The sequence below is a fragment of the Ochotona curzoniae genome, unplaced genomic scaffold (assembly GCF_017591425.1).
Source record: "Ochotona curzoniae isolate NIBS_2020 unplaced genomic scaffold, NIBS_Ocur_1.0 contig_4148, whole genome shotgun sequence".
Taxonomy (NCBI): domain Eukaryota; kingdom Metazoa; phylum Chordata; class Mammalia; order Lagomorpha; family Ochotonidae; genus Ochotona; species Ochotona curzoniae.
In genome coordinates this window covers 6,177,776-6,191,032 of record NW_024466146.1, presented here as the reverse complement: position 1 = coordinate 6,191,032, position 13,257 = coordinate 6,177,776, and the positions used below count along the sequence as shown (strand labels likewise).

The window sequence follows — 13,257 nt, the reverse complement described above, 5'->3', positions numbered from 1 at the left end:
CTAGAAAGTCAATATATTTTTAAATGACAGATTTGATGTATTAAACGACAAAAGCATAAAGGCTGAAATATTGCAATACAGGTAAGCAGAAAACAACTTCACAAGCTAAGAATCAAAGTTAAAGGTAGCATCCTTGTATCTCTTGTGTTACGTGCATTCTAAAGCAGGAAGATATAAGGCCTTAACTTTTTAATATCTTTCAAAACATGAATAGAATAGAATTAGCCAATAATTTACTTAAAATTTGTCTGTTAATTTTTAATTCTAGTTTTAGGTTCCATTAATCAATAATATGTATGATTATAATGCGTAAATTTACCATTTATACATCCATAGTAAACATCATAAAAGTGTTTACTTACCATGGCAGACATTATTACTTCTTAAAATGTAAAATTCTTTATTAATTAGTTGAGAGGGACACATACCCATAAAGACTTTATTACTTCTTTAACCTACTCCTAACTAGTTGTTCCTTGCTAGCAGAATTCCAGTGTTTGCTGGAGTCGCTACATGAAAAGTCCCAGAAAATGGATCATGGTTTGCATAAGCCAACTGGATCACTGCGGTGACCTATTTTCTCAGTTCCTTACAGTTAAATAGCTATGAGACCCAGCTCAGACCCATGTGACTGAAGGGCAGGGTGAGCAGTAGTGCTCCTAACAGAAGAGAATAGGCACAACTTGCATAATGCTTCTTTCCGTATTAAATGTAAACAAACGTGAACAAAATTGATCATGAGGAAAATAAGAAAATCAGAGCAAACTACCATGCTTTTGTCCTAACAATGTCAAGCGGTTGAGCCAAGGTCAGCAACTGGCTACCCACCTCCATGCAATCATTTTAGAAAATGCAATTCTCATGTGAAAGCCATTACAGTCTGCTGAGTTTTCTGTTATTTGCTAAATGTGTTTTTCTCTAACAAGTTCAAGCACCCAAGTTCAAATCCAAGCTCCATTACTGTCTAATTTGAGCATATCGCTTAATCTGAATCTTAACTTATTTTAAAGAAATAATATATTTTATAAAAATCTCTATATAGGTGATATGGAGCTTAAACGATACAGTATAAAACTTCACTTCATATGGCCAAGAAAACAATGTAAGCTGTTGTTAATGTTTCTTAGGTTGTACATTTTATACTGAAGGCTCCAGGAAGGCAGATCATCCTTTTGCATATATCAAAAGCTTTCTAAAAAGTTTCAAGTTCAGTAACTGGAACCTACATTTAAGGTAAGACTCAAAGAAGAAAAGCAAAATATCTATAATGAAAATGCTTAAACCTATGTATTTCAAATATCAGAAATAATAAATGCTGACCAGATGGCATTTCTTAGTTAAGGCGCTTCCTTCTTCACACCATATCTGCAAATAAAATCAGTTATGAATGCTTTTCCCATTTGTTATCTTACTTGGCTGTGGTTCTGCTTCTGCAGTACGGTTGGTTTGTCCTCCACTGATCTCAGGCAATCTAATAGGACTGCTACTCTTTGGTTTGCTGTCTAAAGTACTAAAATGAAAAAGAAATAACAAATTAGTTTTATAATCTTAAGATAGAAAGTAACAAGCATTTTGATTTTTACACTAATCTACTTGCCACCTCACACTACACACAGTATCATAAATCTGATTAAAAATTGACATGAACAAGCTTTGATGATTGCTGATTTGAAATAAAATGCTGTAACTACAACTATGTAAGAAAAAATTTAAGAAAGCACAGACTTTTCTACATGTTGAATTCTTTATCTCATGGAGGATTGAATGTGTGATGATAAACCAAAAGTATGTAACTGAAAAAATTAAAAGAAAAAGAAGGAATGAGGAAAGAGGGGGTAAAAAGTGTCATTATATGGTTATAATTACAAATAGGAAATACATTTTTTAAAATCTGCTCTATGTAAGTTTTACAAAAGAAAAATTATTTTTGTACACCAAAAAAGTGTCAATGCAGACTTACACACTCATGTTCAAAACAGATTCATCCATGAGTCCCCCTACAGGAAATGTAAGAATCTCTCAGGAGGGAAATGGCAGTTGTGCAGGGAGGAAGTATAGACTTGCACAATATTTACTCCCCATCTGCTAGAGCTATATCAGCATCTTTAACTCAAACAATCACAGAAAACACCGATTTCATTTTCCTAACATTGGTCACCATGTTAGTAAAGCTGGAAAACCTATTTTAATAATGACCTAAATTACTGAGTAAATACAAAGCACTGCTTTGGGATATTACTGTTAGTTTTACTATTAGGATCCTCAGTTATTAAAGAAAATTCACAAATTCTTAAAAGTTCCAAAGGCAAGTAATACTAACTTCTCAAGTTACTTCTTTATTTCAAGAGGCACAAAGACATCGAGAGACAGTCAGACAGATGGAGACAGAAACAGATTTTCTCATTGTTCACTGACTCACTCCTCAAAGCCTGTACCTGCTGGGGCTGGGCCATGCCAAAGCCAGAAGCTGAGAATCCTATCCAAGTCTCCAACTTGAGTGGCACAGATCCAACCACTGAAGCAATTACAGGCTGTCTTCCCAAGTGTACATCAACAAGAAAATATAATAGCAAATGCAGCTAGGACTTAAATACAGGTACTTTTGCACAGAATACAGTTTAACCACTAAGTCAAATGCCCACCCCTATTTTTTCAAATGAAAATAATTTTTTCATTGTTTTCAAAAATGTTCAAAGTTTAAATCTGTAACATTTCTGTACACTGACTTGTTACACTGATCAGAAAACTGTACCATGAAGAATTAGTGAATATCTAGGTTGCTATAAAATACTGTTACTTCTGCTATTTACTAAAATATGAGTGTTATCGAGGTGGGTGTCTGGCCCAGCAATTAAAACACCTCCATCACATTTCAAGTTATCTGGGACTGACTCCACTCCTGATCCTAATGCTAGCTTCCTATTAATATAGAAGCTAAGAGGCAGACATAACAGGCTAAGAGATTGGGTTCCTCTACCCACATGGAGTCCTGGACTGAATTTCTGGCTCCTGGCTTCAGTCCCAGCAGTTGGAACTTTGAAGAACAAACCAGAAAAAAAGAGTACTCTTTTTCTTGCAAATAAATAAGTATTATGTGTACATGTATAATATATACATGGGTATATAGATACATGCATACACATTATCTATGCATGTATGTGTATAAGTGTGTGTGTGTGTGTGTGTGTGTGTGTGTGAAAAAGACACAAAAACACCATTATCTGGATCCTAGAAAATTGTGTTAATGATATACTATAATACAACTGACTAAAAGCACACAGTAAATTAAAAATAACTAAGTTAAGATAGTCTACTCGGATATAAGTTACCTGTTTGTTGGAAGCCCTTCTTCAGCATTGTTCCATTGAGTTGCTTTAGACAATTCTTCTAAGGCATTTCGGTATTCTTTACAACTTAGGGCAGAAACAGAGTGAAAAACACTGAACATCAAGCCCTTCTTAAAAAATAAATTAAGATGCTTTAGAATAAGCATTGAATTACATAAGCGCAATCAATATAAAGTACCCATGATTAAACAAATACATTTATATGGGTTAACTAACAAAAGTCAAAGAGTAGAGGCTTCTGAAGGCAGCTCAACGTCTTCACAGAGGCTAACAGGAAACACAACACACTGATTCACCAGCCAGTCCCAGCATCCACAACAGTCACCGAAAAACACACTGCAGGATTTCAAGGTCTGAAGAGCTGATGTCAAAGTATAAAACTGGGGTTCAGGACAACAGAGAATAAAAGAACTTAAAAGTATTCTACTTAAAAGAACTAAACTCTAAGAAAAAAGAATTTGGGGAATTTTCTTATTAACTCCTCAAAAAAGTCTGACTCCTGGGCAAGAAATCTGAGAGCTTTAGGTAAATCAACGGTCATGGAGAAAGAAAATATGTGTTAGGATGAAGAATCATGCCTACTTAACTACAGGTTCTGCACTATTCAATCGACTGTAGATCAAAATAGTGCAAAAGAAAAAATTATCTGCCTTGAACAAGTTTCCTTTTTCTTATCATTATTCCCTAAACAATGCAATTTAACAAATATTTCCATAGTATTTATGATGTATTAGTTGCTATAAATCATCTAGACACAGTTTAAAAAATAAACAGGAATATGTGCATAGGCTATATGCAAATTCTGCATCATTTTACACAAAGGAGTTGAGCATTTATGGAAAAAGCTCCTGGCTCAGTCCCTGGCTCAGTCCCTGGCTCAGTCCCTGGCTCAGTAGTCTAGTGGCTAAAGTCCTTGCCTTGCATGCACTGGGATCCCATATTATTTATATGAACAGCACAGAAATGGACACTGAAAGAGAGAGGTTGCCCCTATGCTGATTCACTTCCCAAATGCCCATAGTAGCTGGGACTGGGCCAAAGTTAGTAGCAAGAACTCAATCCCAGTCCCCCCCCCATCAGTGGCAGGGATGCACTGGTTGGCACCAGGAAGAAGTTGGAACGGGTAGGGGATGGATCTGGGACACAAACCCAGGGATTTCAATGTGGGATTCAGGCATCAAAAGCAGTAGATAGGGCCCAGTGCAATAGCATAGCAGCTAAAGTCCTTGCCTTCAACGCACCAGGATCCCATATGAGCACTGGTTCTAATCCCAGCAGCCCCGCTTCTCATTCAACTTCCTGTTTGTGGCCTGGGAAAGCAATTGAGGACAACCCAAAGCCTTGGGACCCTGCACCCATGTGGGAGACCTGGAAGATCCTCCTGGCTCCTGGCTTCAGATTGGCTCAGCTCTGGCTATTGCAGCCACTTGACTTGGGGAGTGAATCAGTATACAAAAGATCTTCCTCTCTGTCTCTACTCCTCCCTGTGCATCTGATTTTCCAATAAAAATAAATAAACCTTGAAAAAAATCAATTTTTTTTAAATGTACATAAAAATTTTTATACACCTTATAATAGAAAATTGTGTTTTGATTGAACATCTTAGATTCAACTTAAACTAAGTTCTGTTAAGACATTATAACAGATTAAGAAGTTCAATATTAATTTGTAAACAACAGCAAATTAAGGCACTTTTTAAGACACATAATTAAGTAAATCAAAGTAAAAAAATAATCAGGTTAGATACAAAAATAGCATTAAGCAGGAAGATTTAACCTCATATATATGGAAAATAGGAGTTTATGAATCAAACTACAAAAAAGGTGATGCAAGATCAATATGCTCCAACTACTATGTCAACAACTAAATCAAAGAAATAGATACAAAGAATACAAATTATAACACAGAGAATGGTGAAAGAACACAAGGAGTAATAAATAATTGGCCTAACTGAGATTTTTACTAGGAGCTTTTAAATAAACCAGTCAATATCCCATTATTGAGGTTAAGACAAGGTTTTCAGGAACTAAAAGAACAAACTATTGTGGTTCAAATACGTATGTAACACGTTTACAATCATTTTTGCTTTAGCCCACATGAAAAATCCCCCAAACAAGGTGATTAATAGATATACATATAATACGCAAATATAGCCACAAGTGGGAAAATCCCAGAATACCTGAGAGCAAAAGCGATGATGGAGCTGGGTTCCTTCTCACAGACAGCAATGGGTACCCGCTCATGTTCATACATTAGATAGTGCTTATCTGGATCACTGGTGAAATATTTAAAGTACATACGTAAAATTAGTACAAAATCACATTTAAAGTCCTTTATCTAGTTTCAGGTAAGTAACAGAGAATAACTATAAGTTAACTGGATCCTACACAACAAAAAAAGTATTTAAGTAGGCCAAAATGTATACAGATACCATGAACTTAAATAGCCAATGAAACAATATCAAGAGAAAATTTTTAACTTTATCAGGAAATTATCAGAATGAGGTTTTAAACCAGAAGGTCCTGGAAAAATCACTTCAAACATTTCTACACTGCCAAAACTTTAGTCATACTAATCCCAAAAAGAATTTATAATAAATAGAAGTCTAAAATATTTTGCGTTTTACAATAGGCTTGAGAGAAAGTTTTCTAGAAATTGTAGAAGACATACTATTAGCCCAACAATATATAACACAGTCCAACCACTCTGCTATTATCACATGGAAACTCAAAGGTGATGTCACTCAATCCCAATTTGCTCCATGACTTTATCTAATTGTCCTACATATGTTCCATTCATTCCTTTTATTTAGGCGCTACCTACTAATCAAAATGTATCTGTACCAGAGAGATAATGAGAAAAACACTAGTAAATATTTTACAAATGTGAATGGTTAGTAACATGAGGGTTTAAAAAATTGGCATTGTAGAGTTTTACAGTGTGGTGGAGTAAAGAAAAAACCCCATAGTATATACATACACTGTCTCTGACAAATACTATAAGTGAATTGTTTCAGCATGAATAGCTGTATTCTCCCCAAAAATTCTTATGTCAAAATCCTAACTCATAATATGACAGTATTAAAAAGTGACACCTTCACCAGTAATTTAGGTCACAAGGATAGACTCCACAAGACCTTATAAGAGAGCTGAGAGAGTTCTCTAATCCTTTCCCATTATATTATATCAGGATACAAAGAGAAGTTAAAAACAAATGTAAGTCCTCATTAACAATTTTTCTGCCTTTTGTATACACTTATATCACCATAACAAAAGCAGCATTTGACGACTACACAGGTCAACAGTGTGGGGGGAGGGGGAGATCAGTAACTCTAAATTCTTTCCCAATCTGAGTGAGGTTAATACAACAAAGACCAGACAAAAGCATATGGATCACAGTTAACACACCAACACTGCCACACATCCCAGTAAACTACTGAGCCAGTAATATTATTCTCCCACACAACTAGCAATATATTTTTAGGATTATGAAATTAATGCATGCTGTTATAATGGATAAAATTAATGGAAGCGGGCTGCTGGGACACAATCTTGCACCCATATGAAATCCTGGCACACAACAAGGCGAGGACTCAAGCCACCAGGTTACCGCTCCAGGCCCCAGATATTTAAATGTGCAAAAATGGGTCCAGTGTGGTAGCTTTGTGGCTAAAGTCCTGGCCTTGTACTCACCAGGATCCCACATGGGCGCCAGTTCATGTCCTGGATGCTCCGCTTCCCATCCAGCTCCCTGCCTGTGGCCTAGGAGAGCAGTTCAGGACAACCTAAAGCCTAGAGATACTACATCTGTGTGGGAGACTCGGAAGAGACTCCTGGCTCTTGACTTCAAATTGGCTCAGCTCCGGCCGTTGAGGGCACTTGGAGAATGCATCAAACAGAGGGGAGATCTTCCTCTCTGTCTCTCCTCCTCTCTGTTTATCTGACTTTTCAATAACAATAAATTAATCTTCAAAAAAATATGCAAAGATATGAGGGCTTTTTTTATTATTAAGAAAAACAAAAACACTGAATAGCCACTGATTTTTACAATACTTACAAAGGAAATGGAATAGGATTGTAGCTATTTCCTGGAAGCAAATTTGCAAAGATAGCTTTCATGGTTGACTTTTCCTTCACCTGGCTGTCTGTGGAGCCCAGCAAATGTCCATCAAACACATCTAGGATGAAAACCACTCTATTCATACGCCATACGCTGATGCACAGAGAATAAAAAATTTTCTTTTTGAATTGCAGACATAAGTACACCAAACTCAGCAAGTATGATTTAAGATTTCTTATCTAAAAAAATGACATTTTTTTTTCCATCCTTTTACATCTGAAACTGAGATGACCGCAGCCAATGGCTTCATACCAAGAAAAGGAGCAAGGCATCATCTATGATCAAACTGCTTCCTTCTCACTCATGTACTCAGTCAACAATCCACTTGTCTCTCCCAATCAGTTTTGTGTACTATGGCTATAACAGCTGATCAGAGATCGCTTCTCGGACTTTTGGCTATCAAGTGTAGTATATCTGATCAGAACACTATTTTTACAGCTACTATTTTATGCTGTGATTTTCAGCTCACACAGAAATCAAGGAATACAAAAAGCAACGAATGAATTTATTGTTATGAAGCAATGTTTTGGTGTTGGAGAAGTCATTGCAATTTCTCTTATTCTCTTACAAAGTAATTACCCAATGCTTTACGGACCTCAAGAAAGTAAGATAGAAGGTAGATGAATCTGAATAACAGTTCATCATTATATGTTTACATATCAAACAGTTCAACTAAAGGAAATGATAAAATGCTAAACCTGAAAATTGCACTTTCAATAAGTTAAAAAAAAAAAAATTCAAGCAGATAAGGCGGCATGTGCCAAGCAATCAGCAATGTCTTTCAGAGATGCATATGAACCAGCATTGGTTCATGAAATAATGGAAACAGTAATTTTAACTGTACCTTCAGAACTGCTACCTGTGTCTAGATCAGGGGGGCCACCCACAGATGACTCAGAAATAACTTCAGGGGGAGTGGGCAACTGCAGATGGGTAGAACTGGTGGAACTCTGGCTGGACAAGGTTGTTAAGAAGCGGTCCTCTAAAGAAAAATAATTGTTAGTGAGTATTTGGACACAGTAAATCCCTTTCTACTAATTTTAATGTCTTGGCAGTATAAATTTATATTTTCTAAAACATATTTTTAGTTTTTAAAAATTATTTAGATCATATAACTCATTTCATAAAACTATCTACAAAAATCTAGAAGGCCCGTCTGACTTGATCACAATCAAACCTTGTTGGCAGTATATAGACTAGCAAACAAGCTGCATAATACACTTTACTTTGTTACAGAATGTCTATCTAAATATCAGTTTTTCACAGTAATAAAGGAAATTGGGAGATTGTGAGAAAAGCTACATACTCATTTTGTGGAAGAAAAAAAAACATCAAATTATGATAGAAAAATCCCAAAAATTAAGAGTTGATCTCTTATTCTGTAAAGACTGTCTAAAAAGTTTACAGGATGACAGTAAATTATTCAATGAAATCCTGTGAAAGACATCATTACTTGTTTAAGTATTGTAATGGCATTGAAAAAAAAATTGAGCTATGTACTAGTGTTGTGGTATAGCCAGTAAGGCAGCTGCCTGTGAAGCCAGTATCCCATATAGGTTCCAGTTCAAGTTTTGAATGCTGTACTTCCAGTGCAGCTCCATGCAAACAGCCCTCTCCCAAAAAGAAACAACTGGAAGTGGCCCTACCACTCACATGGGAGACAAGAAGGAAGCTCCCAGCTCCTGGCTTTGGTCTAGCCCAGCACCTGCCATTGTGGCTACCAGGTGAGTGAATCACCAAATGGAAGATCTCCCTCCTTCAACCCCTCTTTCTATAACTCTGATATTCAAACATTTTTTTAAATTAAGCGATAGGCCCAGTACAACAGCCTAGTGCTCACCTCGCACATGCCAGGATCCTATATGGGTGCCAGTTCATATCCTGGCTGCTCTACTTCCATTCTACCGCCCTGCTTGTGGCCTGGGAAAGCAATGGAGGACAGTCCAAAGCCTTGGGACACTGCACCTGCACAGGAGACTCAGGGAAAGCTCCTTGCTCCTGGCTTCGGATGGGCTCAGCTCCTGTTATTGCAGCTACTTGGGGAGTGAACCAGCAAATGGAAGATCTTTTTCTTTGTCTCTCCTTGACTGTAAATCAGACATCCCAATAAAAATAAACTTAAAAACATTAAGCTATGTAAGATTTTTGTAATGAAACTTGGGGGTTGACTTTGAAATAAGAAATTCCATTCTGTTTGTTTCTTCCTCTATCAGCAACCCTTTATTTCATATAGAGATACATATCTATTTTCCAATTTATATTGTTTTAATATATTATACTGTATGATAATCTTAGGTTGATACAGTTATACATTCTCTACAAAAAGGTAAAGTCTATGAACAACTGTATTAGGAAGAAAAACACTGAAACTAAGCAGTTAAATACACATCAAGAAATTTCTTTAACTCCAATGGTATATGATCATGAGACTCAAAGACCAACCTTTTTCACCATTTTGAAGTCCTGGAGAAACATTCCGGGGAGATGCATCCATTGCACTAATCTAAAAGAAGCAAATACTTTTATTTTAAAGAAAATGCTAAAGTAACACTTAAAAATTTTTTTTCTGAACTTGGTAAATCTTAAACTCCTTAGTCTGAGGACCCAGTTATACTGCTAGAAATCACTGGGGACACCCTTACTAACTTATAATAATTTCTGTTACCTTTTTAGAAATTAAAATTAAAAGTATTCATTTATTCATTTAAAAATAAACCTATTATAAGTCAACATGAATAACCTACTGATTTAATAAAATACATATTTTCCAAAATTATAAAAATCTTGCAAAAAGATAGCACTGTTTAGCATTCTCACAACTCTCTCTAATGTTCAGCTGCCTTTTGTATCTGTATCTGGCTTCTGTATTGAATATGGACCTTCTGAAGTCCTTGAGTGACATGAGAAAATTATCCTAAACCACAGTTCACTTCTTAGCATTAGAGCACTTAAGTATGATGATTATCAATCCAATCTAATCATCTATGATTATCCATTGAACTTCTTCAACCTGTACTATATACCAAGAACAGCTATAAGACCCAAGCAAAACTCTCTTACAATGTCATGTCACAGTTGATTAAAGTTCTTCATATTAAAGAGATCTCCTCAGTCAATCTGTGCTACTCCTATCATCATTAACCAGTGCCTCGGCAATACTGTTTCCTTCATGGAAACTTTATATTGTTGTTTTAAATGTTTATTAGTTCATGTGTTTACTGTCATTTCAAATGCTCCATGGGGACAGAACTGAATTATATGCCTTATAATCAAAACAGTCCGTAACACACAAGCACACAGACCTATAATTTATCAACAGTCATAATGGAAAACAGTATGGAACTGCCTCAGAGAAATTAAACTAGAACTATCATGTGATCCAGGAATCCCATACTAGGTATATATCCAAAGGAAATTAAATCAAAATCACAAAGTTATCTGTACTTTGGTGTTAGATATAGAACTAGTCCCCAAACAGTCAAGAAATAAAAACAATCTAAATATCCAAGTGCTGAATTTTTAAGAATGTGGTACTCAGCCATAAATTAATGGAAAATACAAATATGGCTAGTCTAACAGGCAGAATTCTAAAATGACCCTAAGATTTCCAATATCTAGTGTATATAAACTTGTCCTAACTTCAATCAATGCTAATTTAGTACTCTTGCAAAGAGATTTTACACATGTAAAATCAGTTACAAATCAGCAGTCCTCAAAATGGAGAAAAAATCCAAGTGGGCTGGAAATTAATCACAGAAGTAAATCAGTTTCTACAGATCAGAAATAAGAAGTTACTTGATTTGAAATCTAAGAACAATTTAACACACTGCTCACAGGTTTTGAAGATGGAGAAACCCACAGCCCAGAATGCCGGCAGTCTCGTAGAACAGCTCCTGGGGAGCATGCTTTGGAGATAGCAGGTAAGATGCTGCTGGAGTCATATCCACATTTCACATTCCAATACCTAAGATCAAGCCCTGGCTCTGATCCAGATTCTAGTTTCCTAGTAATGTATGTCTTCAGGGAGGGGTTGAGGAACACAGCAGGTGATGGGTCAAGTACTTTGGTACTTGGTTCAGCTTGGCCCAGCCACAGGTTTGCAGGAATTTGAAAAGTGAACCAACCAGCAAAAAAGAGATCTTTCTCTCACTCTCTCCCTCTCTCTCCTTTTCTCCCCATACTGCCTCTCTACCTCTCAAGTAGATAAAAAAATTAAACCTAAAAGAATTTTAAGAAAGAAAAAAAATGCCTTTTGGTTGACAGCAAGCAAAACCAGGGTAGGGCTTCAATCCAATAAGAACTACATCCTGCCAATCAACCTTCATGAGTTTAGATCTCACATCTTGGAGAAGACTATTGCTTGGTTTCAGTTGAAAGAGAATCTGAACACAAATCTGGCCCATGCATATTAGATATGAGTCATAAAAATTATGAAACAATGAATTTGTGGTTTTTGAACACTAAGTGTGTGATGCTTTGCTGTTCAAGAAGAGAAAAGAGACTATTGAAAACCTGGGGGAAAAAAAAGCTAAATATATCAAAGTACAGAAGTTGCTCAGTTCAGATACCTTAAGAGTTTCTCACTAAAGCACAGAGATAAAGAAAAAGCATCCAGAACTCCAGAGCTGCACAGTTAAGAGAAATGAGGACACCCATTCTGCAAATTCACATCTACTCCCCGGCTGCACCTGCTTATCACTGTAGCACTCTCCTCAGTGAAGAGGATTTTTTTTTTTTTAAAGCGTTCTTCGAGACTTCTTTTTTTTTTTTTTTTAAGATTTATTTTTATTATTTTTTTCATTGGAAAGGCAGATATACAGAGAGGAGAAACAGAGAGGAAGATCTTCCGTCCGATGATTCACTCCCCAAGTGAGCGCAACGGGCCGATACTATGCCGATCCGAAGCCAGGAGCCTCTTCCAGGTCTCCCACGTGGGTGCAGGTTCCCAAAGCTTTGGGCCATCCTCGACTGCTTTCCCGGGCCACAGGCAGGGAGCTGGAAGGGAAGCGGGGCTGCCGGGATTAGAACTGGCGCCCATATGGGATCCCGGGCGTGCAAGGCGAGGACCTTTAACCACTTGCGCCACCGCGCCGGGCCCGAAGAGGATTTTTTTAACAAGCATTTTTGAAACAAATATTTCAAATGAACTCTGTAAGAGATCAATTGATTTTCACCTAGGATTTCAAGTGCTCCAGGTTATGGCTCCTTTAAAACCCTCACAACTTTCAAGGAAAGCCCTATTTGATATTACTAATAAAGTATGTATTAAGCTACGGCTTCTAAATGTTACAAATGCAATTCTGCTTCTCTCAATGAGGGTTTGAAAACTACACTTCACTACCTTGTTTTCTTCTCCTTGTCTTAGTCTTCCAGGACTTGGAGGAACTGAAGGTCGTTTTCTACCCTTTTCCTGCTGAAAAAGGTCTTGTAACCTAGGACCAAAAGGGAAAAAAAAAAAAAAAAATGGCGTGTTACTAGCACCCTAGTTATTGTTTCTAAATTTTTTTCCAACTTATAAATCCCATAAATTAACTCTTCCCAAGTGGACTCTATGGGCTATAAAACTGCACAGAAGACTAAGTTTTTGACGAATCTAATCAACTAAAAGATCTGGCTGATATCAGTAGGGCTACAAAGAAAGGATAGCAAGTTAATATGAAAAAGATCTGTGAAACATACACATATCAGTAAAGGTATACGGTAAACATTATATATTTAAAATTCCTGATCCCAAAGCCAACAATCACTCATGGTAGACAACTCAAGAGCAAACATATCTGAAACAGAAATG

At 36.5% G+C, this 13,257-nt stretch overlaps 1 protein-coding gene across 8 annotated transcripts in view; it reads right to left on the bottom strand.

The window, feature by feature from the left end:
- The window catches only part of PIKFYVE (phosphoinositide kinase, FYVE-type zinc finger containing), an 87,739-nt gene that overhangs the window by 12,154 nt on the left and 62,328 nt on the right, over positions 1–13,257 (bottom strand). For 7 of the 8 annotated variants that reach the window (XM_040984569.1, XM_040984574.1, XM_040984575.1 and 4 more), the window contains 7 exons: positions 12,808–12,898; positions 9,909–9,969; positions 8,311–8,448; positions 7,404–7,524; positions 5,527–5,622; positions 3,330–3,413; positions 1,413–1,510 (listed from right to left, as the gene is read on the bottom strand). In XM_040984569.1, coding sequence (XP_040840503.1) covers positions 1,413–1,510; positions 3,330–3,413; positions 5,527–5,622; positions 7,404–7,524; positions 8,311–8,448; positions 9,909–9,969; positions 12,808–12,898 — 689 coding nt within the window. The remainder of the gene's footprint in view (positions 1–1,412; positions 1,511–3,329; positions 3,414–5,526; positions 5,623–7,403; positions 7,525–8,310; positions 8,449–9,908; positions 9,970–12,807; positions 12,899–13,257) is intronic. The other variant, XM_040984571.1, reaches the window with a different exon arrangement.